The 15,251-nt window shown below is 21.6% G+C and overlaps 5 protein-coding genes across 5 annotated transcripts; all 5 read right to left on the reverse strand. All coding sequences in view use genetic code 6, as the record gives it.

Annotated features, from left to right (window-relative positions):
- Positions 1-438: 438 nt before the first annotated feature.
- On the reverse strand, positions 439-3,292 carry TTHERM_00497400 (hypothetical protein; the record flags this gene model as incomplete). Its single annotated transcript, XM_001027929.2, has 3 exons — positions 439-1,461; positions 1,514-3,057; positions 3,115-3,292. The coding sequence occupies 3 exons, from the start codon at positions 3,290-3,292 to the stop codon at positions 439-441; spliced, it is 2,745 nt and encodes a 914-aa protein (XP_001027929.2).
- An 873-nt stretch (positions 3,293-4,165) lies between these two features.
- TTHERM_000497409 (transmembrane protein, putative) lies at positions 4,166-7,487 on the reverse strand (the record flags this gene model as incomplete). The annotated part of the gene is made up of 10 exons (XM_012801050.1): positions 4,166-4,266; positions 4,324-4,384; positions 4,430-5,049; positions 5,113-5,168; positions 5,224-5,593; positions 5,652-5,886; positions 5,939-6,454; positions 6,584-6,859; positions 6,957-7,087; positions 7,160-7,487. The coding sequence occupies 10 exons, from the start codon at positions 7,485-7,487 to the stop codon at positions 4,166-4,168; spliced, it is 2,694 nt and encodes an 897-aa protein (XP_012656504.1).
- Positions 7,488-9,276: 1,789 nt separating this feature from the next.
- Positions 9,277-10,206, reverse strand: TTHERM_00497410 (hypothetical protein; the record flags this gene model as incomplete). The annotated part of the gene is made up of 1 exon (XM_001027930.1): positions 9,277-10,206. One exon carries the CDS (start codon positions 10,204-10,206, stop codon positions 9,277-9,279), a length of 930 nt encoding a protein of 309 aa, XP_001027930.1.
- Positions 10,207-11,761: 1,555 nt separating this feature from the next.
- TTHERM_00497420 (hypothetical protein) lies at positions 11,762-12,595 on the reverse strand (the record flags this gene model as incomplete). The annotated part of the gene is made up of 1 exon (XM_001027931.2): positions 11,762-12,595. One exon carries the CDS (start codon positions 12,593-12,595, stop codon positions 11,762-11,764), a length of 834 nt encoding a protein of 277 aa, XP_001027931.2.
- A 1,765-nt stretch (positions 12,596-14,360) lies between these two features.
- On the reverse strand, positions 14,361-14,783 carry TTHERM_000497439 (hypothetical protein; the record flags this gene model as incomplete). The annotated part of the gene is made up of 1 exon (XM_012801051.1): positions 14,361-14,783. One exon carries the CDS (start codon positions 14,781-14,783, stop codon positions 14,361-14,363), a length of 423 nt encoding a protein of 140 aa, XP_012656505.1.
- Positions 14,784-15,251: the final 468 nt, after the last annotated feature.

The raw sequence follows: 15,251 nt of genomic DNA on the forward strand, positions 1-15,251 counted from the left end.
TACTCTTCTCTCTGGCGTTCCATGTCAGAAATCTAATTTTAAAATTTAACATTATTATTTTTTTGATATAAACTCTATTTTTTATGTATTAATTAAATATATATAAATATAATAAATTATATCTTTTAAATCACTTTTGATTACTTATTTTTTAAAACAATAATAAAAAAATATTAAAATTTTATTTTATTCAAACCAATTAACTTATTTATTTTCTTTATTTTTCAACTTTACGAATTCAAGTTTACCATAAAACTTCTAATTTAATAATTTGAATTACATTTTAAAATGTAAATATTTGAGGTCTTTAATTTTCAAAATATTTATAATTACTTATGGTTTAGTCTATATCCCTTCAAAAATTATGATATATATTATAAATACAATTAATTAAAATACACTCACTCATACATTCCTTTTATAGATTTAAATGATATCTCATTAATAAATTTCATAATCAGTTTCATTATTTTTAATTTTTAATGACACTGGTTTTGGAATTTTAGGAATTTATTTTATGATTTTATTACCCTTTAAAGGATTCATTTATTATTATTATTATGGGAGAAGAGATGATAATCTATTTTCTTATAAACTTTAAGCTTAATATTAATTAGATTAAATTTATATATTTTTTGGGGTAATATTTTTATCTTAATTAGTGTTTTCGAAGTAGTTATTGTTAAATGGGTTAAAACTCAAGCTTATTGATTTATAAACATTAGGGTTTTGCTATGCATCTTTTTAATTTAAATTTTAAGAACTTATATTAATGTTTTTTTCTTTTAATATATTGCTCATTAGTAAATTAGACTCTCTTGATATTCTGTTTGTTAGCATTTAAACTATGGGAACTTTAGTCTTTATTTCATTAAAATTTTGTTGATTTTTAATGGTTTTCTTGTCTTAATATGATATTGGTTAGTTTTCTTATTCTTATTTGGAGAACTTTTTAGGCAATGAAGTTGATTTAATACATAAATTATTTCCAACTGTGCATTCTCCTTCAAGGTTGTTACTATTCTATTTCAAATTAATACTGCCTCTTTAAGTTTAAATTTCCTTTTTCTGAAAAGGTAAGCTATTTCCAGCTATTGCTCGAGAAAAAGAAATATTTTAGTTATAACTTAAATTTGCTTTATTGTGATTATTGGTTGGGGTTACAGATTATGAATTCAAAGGTGTCTAGCTATTAGTAAGATTGACTAGTTATTAACAAATATTTTAGTTTTTATTCAAATTTAATGAGTTAGAAACTCTATGAGATGAAGAAGTAGGCACTGCTGTTGTTGTTGTTTGCATAATTTTATTCTTAACTTTTTCAAAGAATTAAATTTTTAATAAATCTTATTTGCTAATATTTTCCTTAGATTTTTATTTGTGGTGCTAGATAACATCTTATCTAACCTGTTGAGTTAGACTTTTTCTTTTAAATTGATTTATATTTTCATTTTCATTTTCCTATTTATAAATGATAAATGTTTTTAAATTTATAAAATGAAAAAATCCTTACTTCTATTGGCTGTGTTGCTAGACATTGTTTACCTTAACCTTCATCTTAAATCAGGAGTAAATTTGATTATCTGTTAATATTTATTTCTTAGCAACTCATTCTTTTGCTGTTAGACATATTAATAGATATTGAATTGTTGTCTTTTGAGATTTCTTCATTTTATTAAAATGAACTAGAAACACTTTTCTTTAATAAAAACTTTGAACTAGACTCAAAATTATACATCTCTTCCTTATTTTATTAACACAAGCTTTATAAATCATTCTTAACAAGTTCTTGTTATAATATTTGGCCTTAGTGCTGATTTTGTAGATCTTTTCTTGCTGATAGAATTTATTTATAATTTCTAAGAGTATCATTTAATTATATTTTTTTTTGACTGCTGCTTTATGATTTAGAGAATTAATTTTATTTTTCTTCGAAAACATTTTAGTTTTGATTTTAAATTTTTGATTCTCTACATTAGTTTACTTACTCTAGTAAATTTAAAGATTGATTTAACTCATTCGCATTAAGTTAATTTGGATTATTCTAAATGCTTTAAATCTTACATTATTTGTTTTCAAAGTCAAATAGTTATCTCCCAAGCTTTTTTTGAATTACAAAGTTTTAATTTTATTTTCCTAAAATTTAAGTTTAAGCTTATGGTGTAGCAGGTGCTGTTTCTGAAATAGCTGTTGAAAGTCCAACTGTATTTTAGCACACTGTATAATTCTTACTAATACTTAAGTTATCTTTAACTTTTATGTTATTGATATCTTTAGATTTCATTTTTATTATGTAATGTAATATTCCCTTTTCTTAATTATATGACTAAGGTACGCTAGCATTAACATTGCACCCGTTAGTGGGATATCGAATATTTTAAATATTTTACAGTTTGCTGTTTCCACAACTACCAAGTAAGTTACTATACTATCCATTTTATAATAGAGAACTTTCTTGAGTTTTTAATTAAGTATCGCAGTTTTACTTAATTAGCTATTGATCTTTCCTTATTCTTTAATTTGCAGTTGTGGATATACTTCTAGAGCGCTAAGTTGGATTTTAATCTTAAGAAATAGCACATTCATTTATTTAAGCATTCATATTCATTGAAATTACACTTTCATCATTAAAGCTAAGTTATGATTTTTATTTTAAGTATTTTTACTCTTAAGATGTTTAGCACTTTTAAGGATAAATAATTTCATTAGCATTATTTCCTCTAACTTTTGTAAGCCTATCTGGTGATTCTTAAAGATCATCTCTCAGCTTTTTTAAATCGCTAATGATATCTACACTGTCAAACTCATATTGCACAACCTTTGCTTTTTCCTTAACTTAAAGATTACTTTTTAACTTTTACTTAGGAATTATTAATTGATTATTTTTTTTGCTGCCATTTTCTAAATTGCAAAGAGCTTAACTCATTTCATTAAGGGTATTTTTAAACATCATTTTCTATTTTTAGCTTAAAATCCCTTTTTCATTTTTTAGCTTTTCATTTTTCTTTTAATGTTCTTAAACTGCAACTAAAGACTCTTCACCCCATGCTCCAAAAGCTTAAATTTATTATAAATTATTTAAATATTTTAAAATAAAATTTAATGATATTTTACATTCATTGTATTCTACGTACTCACTTAGAAGCCTTAGCTAATTTAGAGCATGTTTTTCCTTTTACTTTTCCTATTGCTAGTTATTCAAATTTAAATGCTAAATATTTGAACTATAATTGTAAAGATCTTGCCCTTTTAATGTTTCATTCAAAAACTACTTACTTTAGAATTCAATCATTTAACTTACTTGTTCACTAACTCAAAATTTGATAGATAAATTATAGTTTTTTGTTATCTTTTGATTATTTTTATTTATTTAATCTTTACTTTAATTCTACAAACCCTGCTAAGGTAGTTTTTAATTTTTTTTATTAACTAGATTAGCAAAAAATTTAATTAATGCTTATATTGAATATTTTAACGTTCAAATAATTTTTCTAATAAAAACACTTTTTGAAAAACACTTCAAAACTCTATAACTATATCTATCTATTTCTCATCAAAAACAAAATTTAACAGATTCTTTTAAAAAGATGATTTCTATTTTTTTATTATTGAGAAATAAAATTTTCTAACTTTAAAAATAAAATAATTTCTCAAATTTGAAATTAATATCAAATAAAATAGAGGATTCGTTCTTTTTTAAATTTTTAAATACCACAATTCTCCCCAATCTTTCTAAATATTTATAAATAAATTAACTACAATTTTGTGTTTAAAAATGTTTCTTCATTTTTAAATATTCCTCTGATAATATAATAATAATTTATTCAAACATTATAATAAATGAATTTATTTGAAAAGTTTAAAATTAGTTGCTTAAATTATTAGATAAAGATTTACTTAAATAAAAAAAGGAATTTACATTAAAAAATAAATATTTTTTTAAAATATTTTAAACTTTATCAAAGCAATTAATTATTTTTTTAAAACTTAAATTTATTATAGAATTTAATAATTATTAATTGATTATTTTATAATTTAAAATCAAAATATTCTTAATGCAATATTTATTACAAAAAAGCTTAAGAATTAAAGATTAAATTGAAGGTTGAATACTTTAATAATTATTTTTATAGATTTTTTTTTGAATGTAAAATGTTTTAATAAATCATATTGTGCAGATATCTTCTTGCAATCTATTAATTTAGTTAATTATATAATTGAAATACTTTTTGTATTTTAGTTTTATAACGTCTTTATCTTGGTGACCTATTATATATAATAAAAATAAATTGTTTTTTCTGTATTTTTTATTGATATTTTTACCTATATCTAAAACATCTATAATTTAATCAAAGTCTACCATTTCTTTAAAGAGCTATTCAATCTTTTTGAAAAAAAGTTAATAATAATATAAAATTAATTAAATTACTTGACTCTTTTTAGCTATTGTATCAGTCCAAATATATTTTTTGTGCTCATCAACTTTTTAACTAATTTTTTTGATATCTTATTTATTTCTATTAATGTACTCAATTAATCTATCAAATGCATGTTCACTAGTGGTAACTATTTCTTCTTCGTTTTCACCTGAAATTTATTTACTTATTATATTAGATTTAGAAGGAGTTAGCTATTGTGTAGGAGACAATGGTGATTGCTTGTATTCTAGTAATTGATCTGAGCTAACTTTTTAATCTTAAGAAAGTCTCATCTAATTCTTATTATTATCACTAGATCCTTAATTTTTTGCCCTAAACAGCTCTTCCTCAACCAAGTAATTTTCCCTAAGCTACTATTTCAATAGTTTATTTTTCTTTTTTTCTTTGATCTCTTCCCAAGCTAATCCAATAGTAGATGTAAAGAAGTTATAAACTGCCATAGCAAATAGCATAGTATAGAGAAGCATGTACATCTATTCTAGAGGAGATGATAACTCTTTAATGGAATTCATGAAATCTGAAATTTGATCTCCATGATATGTTGCAAACAAAGTTGTCATAGTATAACTAAAGCTATGGAAAAAGACACTATCACTATACATGCAATATCCTTAATTAATTAATTTTATTTAAATTTATTTAATTCCAAATTATTTTGGTTTTAAAAAATTACCAAATATCCCAAAAGCCATAAAAATAGGGAAAATACCAATCAAAGTATAAAGCCACCTATTTTTTTTAATATTATTTTTATTGTTAATCTTTTTTAAAGAAAAAAATTTACTGATTGATAACTTTAGACATCAAGTTTGAAAATATAATATGATCACGATCATATTCAACATATTGCACTACAGTAATCCAAGCTATAGCGCAACCAAATCCAATCAATCTCTCTTTTAGGTCAAATATGAATGAAATATCTTGCCCTTCTTACCTTTCTATGGAAGAACTTGAAACATAAAGCAAAATACTTCCACAAATCTAAAAGAAATTTCCAACCATACTTAATAATTACCATTTATTGAAAAATTTTAATTTCTCTCTTAATGTTATATTTTCCCATTTCAATGAGTGCTTATTATCATAAATATTTCTTAGTTTATTTGTTTATATCTACCTATCTTAGTCCTATGATGACCTAGTTTGCTGATCTTTTTAAAAATGTAACTTTATTTTTGCTCATTCAATGTAGTAAAAAAATAGAATTACTTTGATAGGTTATTATATTTTTTGTTGATTACTTTAGTCTTATATTCTGTAAGTAAGCCCTATCTGTAGCTTATTTTGCGCATTCATAAAGCACAAAAATTCTATAAACATACCTCATATGAAGGAAAAATAGCAGTGAAGATATTATTATAACCATAAAATTTATGAATGCAGTTTAAAATCCTCTAGTAGCTTTTAGAGTATTTTACTGCTTAAGAATACGTCCCTTTGTTGGCTTAAGTTTTATTTAGTTTGGTTATTAAAAGTTTTAATTAAAAAAATCTTACCAGCAGTATTTCAGTAGGAATATTAAATTGGCTTTTTTGATGTTTTTAAGAGAAGGGTGATTTGATTCTTTGATAACCTTTTTACTTAACTGGCTTAACTAACTAATGTTTATCCCTTCTTTCTAAAAATTTATTCCATTCTTTAGTTATATGGAAATTTGACAAGGCTTCTGCAACTATTCTTCTATTTTATTTATTTGCTATAGTGCCGAGCTCATTTATGAATTATTTTAATTTTAACTAACTATTTGCAAATTTTTCACCTAAAAATGTTGTATTTGAGAACTTTTCTTGTAAATTACGTAGCACATCTTATTAAGGATCAGCTTATTATGATAATTTACTCTTAATTTTATCACATACAACTTAATCAGCATCAACAGAAGCTTCTACTTTGAATCCAGATTCTATCATATACATAATTTTAATATCCCAACAAATATTAGAATTGACAGAAAATCTGGTTTATAAATTCTAAATGAGCAAATAGAACATATTAACCTTCTAAGTATAATCCTGTTAAGTATAAAATTAAGGTAAATTAGTATATTAAATGCATTTAATATATTCAAAATTAATTATGAATACTTCAAATATTTACAGAAAATACTTTTTAACAATAAAATCTAATTCTAAATTGTTTACTTTGATACTTAACACATTATCTTATTAAAATGGTTGAGTTATTCCTTCTTTTAAGTTAATTGTGCTACAATATGCTAATTTGTGAGATTTATCAGTTGGCCAAATAGTGTAATAACTTAAAAGGTAGAATTTTGTTTAATCATAGTCAATAACTTCAAATTAAGTTTAAGTTTAAATATTTTAGAAAAAAGAAATAGTTTCTTCCAAATTCTTTTTTAAATCTTCTGGAGTAAAAAAGAATTTAGATTGGTGATTGTCGTCGCCTTGATCTATATTCTTATTTTAATATAATTTTAGTAATTCATTTAGCCATAACATTCTTCCAAAAGATTAGCTATAAAAAAAAAGTTTAATATAAAAAGAGAAATCTTACAAGCAAAGTGCTCTTCCAAAAATCAATGTTGAAGCGAGTGTAATCTATCTCTTAAGTTGCCATAATTTTTACTTACATGGTAACAAAAGCTATCAGCAGTATGTGTAGTAAAAATTTGATAGGAAATTTATCTAATATATATTTGGGAGTTAAATTAATCACAAATTTCTACAAACTAAAAATGTATTAATTAATGTAATTACGATTTCTAATTTAGTATCTTTAGAAAGGGTTTGTTTTTAGCTTTACTTTGATGTAACGTAGAATTTATTCACCATCCATGTTACGGTATTATTGGCTTTTAATAAGATTTTGCTAATCTTATTACTATTCTTCTAAATTTGAATCAGAACCATTAATTTTGAAGTTTATATTTTCATTTTACTCATTTTTCTTCGGAGTAAATTCTCCTTATTAGCTCTCATTTTCTTCTCCGTAGCTTGAATTGACTTAACGAAAAGCGAAGGAAGATTATTTTTTTAATTCTCCATCGTCATCTTCTGGTTCTAAAGACCCTTTTCTTTTATTCATTTTATAGCTTTGTTGTTGTTATTACTAGCTATTTGATAATAATGTATATGAATTTAATTAACTAATTAAAACCACTGAAGAAATATTAGTACTTGATTGTATGTTTGGTCTATGAGTAAGTTAGCACCTTAAAAATAATAAAAGCCTTTATTTAATATTTTTGGTTAAGTATTCTATAGATTTTTTTAATAAGGACTAAAATCCATGCAAAAGAGTGTCAATATATTTTTATCTATCTTTTATCAAGCCTTTAAACTAATAAGTGAACAAATGATCATACTTTTAAAATTTCAAACTTTTATTTTTCCCTATTAACATATTCCAAATTACCCCACCAAACTTGCTGTAACTAACTAAAACTTACTCTAATATTTTAAAACAACTAAAAACATGGAATTTTTTTATTTTATTTGTAATTAATTTATCCATAAATATTTGTATCCTTTTTTATCAGAAAATTTTTTAAAAATTCATAGTAATTCATACATGAGCTTTTGTATAAGATTATTTATTTTGATCAGAATAAATTGATTTAAATTTATAACAGAAAATATTATAAACAATAATAAATTTATAAATCTTAGAAAGTAGAAAGTGAAAAATGAAAATAAAAAGTTTTAGTTTATTAAAATTAAATATTAAAGAAATCAAACATTATCAAATTATAAAAATAAAATAAAATTTTATTTAATTGCTTAGTTAATCTTTTATAAACTCATAATTTGAATAAATTCATCTCTAATGAAAAACTAAATAAAAATGATAACCATCATTACAAAAAAAATTCTTAAGTAGTAAAAAAATTCAATTATCATAAAATTTATTAAAAATTAATTGTAATTCATATATATGAGCTTTTGTATAAGATTATTTATTTTGATCAGAATAAATTGATTTAAATTTATAACAGAAAATATAATAAACAATAATAACTTTATAAATCTCAGAAAGTAGAAAGTGAAATGAAAATAAAAAATTTTAGTTTATTTAAATTAAATTTTTAATTAAATATTAAAGAAATCAAATATCATCAAATTATAAAAATAAAATAAAATTTTATTTAATGACTTAGTAAATCTTTTTTTAACTCATAATTTGAATAAATACATCTCTAATGAAAACATAAATAAAAATGATAACCAATCATACAAAAAAAATTCTTAAGAAGAAAAAACTTTAAATTTATCATATTATGTTTAATAAATTATTTTTGCTCTAAAATGTTAAATGAATTTTTTTTTTTTGAAATATTTTTATAATTGTTATAATTTGAATTAAATCTTACTAATCTCAAAAAAAAAAAAGATTCAAATAATCAAAAAACTTAAAAAATATAATTTTTGTATTAAAAAATAGCATTATTAATTATGGCATGAATTAAGAAATATCAAAGGAAAATAACAATTTTGTGAAAATGTTAAAAATAGAATATAATAGTATATAAAATTGAAATATTTTTGGTATAAAAATTAATAGTTAAACGAATCAGATAAAAATGATTGTTGAAAAACAAATTAGTTTTGATAAATAAATTATAATTTGGATTATGCAAATCAAGTTAAAGTAAACTAATTTATGAGTGGAAACAAATGAAATTTTAACAATTTATTTATGTTTATGATGTAATGAATGATGTAAATTATCAGGCATGATATAATTTGTATCACTTTGTAAAAATTTAATAATTTACTATAATCATAAAATAAAATTAACATATTTTTTAAAGTTAAAATTAATTCTTTTATAAAGTTTCTACTTTATATTATTTATTAATTTATTTATTTATAAATCAATTATCAATGTCTATCTTATCCATATCAGCACATCTATCTAAATATTATGCAGATAATTGAGAAATGGTAGGGGCAACTTCGACTGAATTGTTGATATTTTAGCTGTCGTTACCATCAACGAAAATTTATCCATTGCTCTTGATAGCTGTAATTAATTCATCACAATTGAGATCTCCAAATTTAGCTTCGAGCATTCTAGACTCTTTTCTTAATTTTTATTCCAAATTCATAGCTGAATTTGGGCAGTCAGTCCAGTACATAGGATAACCAACTCCTCTTCCATAGCTAGGCTTTTTACAGGAGATACCAATATCAGTGTAATTTTCGGGACAATCTGGTGAGCATATGCAGCAACCTACGTTGTGGAAACCCTCAGCACATTTAGGATAGATAACTAAACCATATTGCTCACAACCTTATGAATTTTCAGCTTCACAACGCTTATAAGCATTATTTAAGCTCATGTCATCACCAAACTCCCAAGGATAGCCAGCACCTCTACCATATGAGCTAGGTTTTTTGCAATAAAGACCTTAATCTTCATATCTAGAAGGGCAGCTTTCAGCACAAATACAACATCCAAAGTTATGATATCCTTCATTGCATACAGGATATTCAATAGCACCCCATTGCTCACATTATTTTTATTCTTTTTGTTAGCAACGTTAAGTAGCAGGACCTAAGCAAATAGGGTCTTTACAGTCTTCAACCATAGGTTTTATTTATTCTGCGAGTGAAATCAATCCTTTGGCAAAACTTACCCAATCTTAAGCGACAGCAGATTTAATAGCATTTCCTAAAGTTTATGCAGCCTTAGCAACATCAACAGTACATCTTAAGAGGTTTCCTTGTAAAGGTTCGATCTTGCTAGAAGATACGCAGCTAATCAAAAGAATTGTAATTGCAACAATTAAGGTTTTTCTCATTTATAAATTTAGTATTTAGTTTATTTTTAATTATCAAAAGATTATTATTTTGTTTATCTAAAAATCTTTTTAAACTTGCTTTTAAAAATTTAATTCAATATACCTTCTTCTTTTCAAAAGGCTTTTAGTGTATATGATTATATAAAGTAGTTGTAATCTATAAATCTATTCAATTTGTACGTCATTTGCACTTTAATCACCATAAAAAGCAAATGCAGTGAAAAAGCAATTATCAGTAACCTTAATAGCTAAAAAAATTAAAGTAAAAAAAAATACAAATTGAATAAAATATCTAAAAATATCCAAACCAATAGATGCTAATAAATTTCCAAGTCTATCATCTTATCATATTTTCTTTCTTTGCAAAGGTTTAACAGAATATTTAAAATTAATAAAAAATACTTAATCAATATCAAATTATTAAAAATTTAAAATGAATTTATTGTCATAAATATATATATTTTAATTAATTCCTTTATTATTTTACATTTTTTACTTTAAAAATATAAATTTACGATAAAGGTTCATATTAAGAACATATAGATTTCAGTTTAGACATCTAATTACCGGCTTTAATTAAGAAGCGATTATTTAGTAATTTTATTTTTATTTATTAGGATTAAAAAAAATATTTCTTGGATTATAAACTTTAGATTTAAATAAAAATATTTTTAAAGATAATAATATTTATTTTATTTAAACTCTATTTTTAGATGTTTTTATTATAAAATTTAATGATATGGAATTGATATTAAAATATATTTTTTTCAATACTTATCAAATTCAAAATTTTAGTCATAAATTTATACTAAATAATGCCACTTATAATTTTAATTATATTAAATTCTTTTTTGCTCAAATTACTTTGGTGAAAAATATCAAGATGGATCATTTATATATTTGCAAATTGTTTTTAAACAATTATTTTTATAAACTAAATAATTATAATTGAGTTGAAAAATGTTAAATAAATTTAACAAATTATTAATTTTGGAAAAAGAATGGTAAAAGCGATATTTAAATAAAAAGAAAGAACTGATTAAATTTTAACTTAATAATTAAGGTCAAATAAATAAACATTTTAACTAAAATTAAAACTTTTTGAATACATTAAATAAATTAGATTATTATAAATTTTATTTTAGATACAAAAAATAAATAAATAAATAATTTGAGCTATTTTTAAAATAATTAATTATTTATTTGTTTTTGGTTAGTATATCAGTCAGTAATTATTTTTTATATAGAGACTTTCTTTTTAAATGAGCAAAATATTTAAAATCACCCTTTAAAATAGATAAATATTAGTTAGTTAACTGGCTTTTTGAGAAAAAATTGTTAGTCTTTTGTAGCCTTTATTGGTGTTTAATTTATTTTAATTATCCTTACAAATTTTGTGTAATTTATTAAAGATTATACTCTTTTTTTAGTTATTGAAATGAAGATTTTGTTTTTATTTATTTATTAGAATATTTTTTGGAAAAGGAAATTTATTAAATATCAGTTCACATACATGGATATACCAATAAACTTATATGAGCACTAATGGGTAAAATCACTGAACATCTAATCCAGATAAAATTCTATTTGTATTTTATCCTTATTAATTTTACTAATTAGGATCTTCATTGTTTTTTTTCCTTTTAATTTTACTATAAGCATCTTTTAAGAAATCTTTTACATTTTCTAACTTGAATTTAACCTCTTCCATGATTGTTGCATTAAGTCTAGTTTAATTTAATCTTGTTTAATTCAAATTCGAGATATATTCTCTTGGTGTGCATAAACCGTGTTAGCTCATAACAGTAATCTGCTTTTTTAAATCATTCATATATAAGTCTTATCTTAGTAGTTCTTGAGCTTATATTTATTAAAATTCCTTCATATCAATTAGATCATATTTAACATCTTCTAGCTATTCAGATATTTTATTTCTTTGCTATTTCATTTTAATTAGATCTTTTTCTACTTCAGTTAGAGCTTTCACGAGACTGGTTATTTCTTCATACACTTTTTTGTTGTCTTTTTTTGGACTACTTTAATTTGATGAAGAACTTGATGGTAAATCTTAGTTTTCCTTAACTGAATCACTTTTCTTGAGTGAGTTTTATAAATCTAAGCGTTCCTACTTTAATTGCATTTTCCTAATAACATTCAATCTCTATTTAGATGCTTTTTCTTCTTATAATTTTTACTCTAAATTCTCTTTGAGACCTCTAAGTAATTGTATTTTATATTCTTTTGGTAATTTTAATTTATCTATTTTTTGTAATTAGGAGCTCTTCTAATCTTATTTTTTATTGTTTTTCATTTTATACAAAGATAATTCAATGACCTCATTCTGTTTCTGATTAAAATGGATATCTTCAAATTTGCTAAAATACTACATTTTCTATAATAAATGTGCTTTTTCAAACCAAACACAGTTTGCAATCTTAAATTTTTAATAATCTTCTTTTATTTAGCTATATACTAAAAGTAAAAAATAAATTAAATATATTGTTTCTTTTTAATTAATTGTTATCAGTATTAATAATATCATCCAATTTAAAATTATGAAATTTGTTAAAAGTGCTAACACTCTAATGGTGATAGCTATTTTTTTTTTTAACACACACAAATATACTCAAAATATTATTTGAAAAAAAAATAGTACTTTCTAATTTCTCATTTAATTTTACCATAATTTTTATTATTATTATTTTTCAATTTAAAAGATTTTTTACTTAACAAATTAACTCAACATACAGAAAGAAAATTGTATGGGCTATTTAAATTAATTTATTATATTTTTAATTATAAAAAATCTCTTTTCATTAATTAATTATTTAATAAGTAAATTAATCAATTAATAACTTTAATAAGAATTTAATTCAAAATGATTATTGTTTTTTTAAAAATTAAAATTTATTATATTTTTCATTTACGTTTTTTAATAAATTTTCATAATAGAAAAAGTGAACTTATTCACAAAAGTTTACCTTTAAAATTTTAACATTTTTTAAATTTTTAGTTTTTAAAATAGATTAATTCAATTATTTAAATGTTGATACAAAGAATATGTTTCGATAATTAAATATTAATACTTGATTTATTTTATGAAAATCATGCTTGAATTATTCAATTTCAAAAATTTGTTTTTCCCTTGGAAATCAAATATAATTAATTAATCAATTTTAAAAAGAAAATAAAAATAAATAAAAAGCAAATATGGAAGTGAGAAAAAAATATTCTTTTTTTATTACCTCAATAAATCTCGATAGAGAGTTTAAGTTTTTAAATATGGAGAGTTTTTAAAGCTAAATGAATATCACCTATATTCATCCACACTTTTAAAAATCAAAAAATAAATTTACTTTATATCAATAATTACTCCTAAGTTTTTCACTCATCAATCTCCGATGAATATATAAGAAACTTAAGTTTTTAAATCGAATTCAACTATAAGACATATTGTCTAAAAATCAAACAGAGGGCTTTTTAAAGTTTCTTATAAACATTAGATTGGAATTAGTAATTATTATATTCAGTAGATTAATGATTGATTTTCAACAGTAACTCCAATCATTTCATAATACTCTCTAAAAGATTATTGAAAAAAAATTTGTAACCCATTAAGATTTATCTCAGCTATACTCGTAACTATAGAGGGAGATACACTTTCAAAATAAAACAAAATGTCTCAATAAAATCCATTTTGCTAAAAAGCATCAACACAATATATAAAAAGTATTTTTTAAAAGCATAGTCTAAGATTGAGAGCACTAAGATTGAGCGAGGAAACAAAGAAAAAGGACAAGAAGAAAAAAGAAAAAAAGTAATAAAGAAAAAGAAAAAGAAAAAAGAATGAAACAAAAAGAAAAAAGAAAAAAAGTAAAACAAATAAAACAAATAAAAAAAAACAAAAGATAAAAAAATAAAAATAAACTAACAAAATAAAATATAAACTAATAAACACACATTATTAATTAAAAAAATATAAAAAAAATTAGATGATAAAACAAATTATATCAAATTATTATTAATAAAATTTTCAATTCAATAAAATAATTCATAAAAGATTTAAAAAAGATTAACCCTTAGTTTTTAATTTTTTTTTAGGGATAGAAACATTTTGAAGAAATACATACTGAAATCTTTTAAAAATTAATTTTTCATTTTAATTGATATTTCTTGAAATTTCGTTAATTCTTTTACTTGTATTTATTTAATTATTATTCTACTTATTTATTTTATTTTTGGATTTTTGTCAGAATTTCAAACTTATAAAATAGCTTTATGATATCAAATATTAAAGAATATAAATTTGGATAAAGAAACATCTACAAAACATATATTTTTTAAACATAGTGAACAACATTTATCATATAAATGTTTTCATAAGGTACTTGAATTTTTAATAAAATTGTTATTGAATTGGTTTTTAGAAAGAATTAGGATTTCATAGGCTTCTTTTTTTGCTAATCTTTTTTCTATTCTCTCTTCTAATGGATAGAAGTTTTCATAAAGTGAAAACATAAATCTTGGGAAGCTTAAAAATATAATACAATAGGAAGCATATAAAAACCAAGCTCCATGTTTCATCCTTCTATTGTACCCAGGGATGTATTTGACGGTATTAGAGTCATAAGGATCAAATTTATAATTATGGTATTTAATTAGCATTTCCTTTTTTCTTTTAAAAATAGATTGATAAATATTGTAATTGTAGTTTCTAGATAAAAGAACTTTATTTTATAATTATAATATTGTCTTTAAATTAAATCTTGATCTTTGATAATTATTAATTAATTAATTTTCTTATTTTGATAATTAAAAAATTTTGTATTTAAAATAAATTTTTTTTATTTTAACACTTAAAATTATTTTTATTGATATTTTAAAATTGATTTTTTTTTTAATTAAATTAATAGAATGATTTTAAATTTTTATGAATAAAAATATCAAGAAAATAGATTAAATTTTAAAGGCTATGGTTAATTATTTCAAAAATATTAGTTTTTATATCATAGTTTTAGGAATAAATTGTTACCACTTCTTTTATC

This window comes from Tetrahymena thermophila (assembly GCF_000189635.1).
Source record: "Tetrahymena thermophila SB210 genomic scaffold scf_8253815, whole genome shotgun sequence".
Lineage (NCBI taxonomy): Eukaryota > Ciliophora > Oligohymenophorea > Hymenostomatida > Tetrahymenidae > Tetrahymena > Tetrahymena thermophila.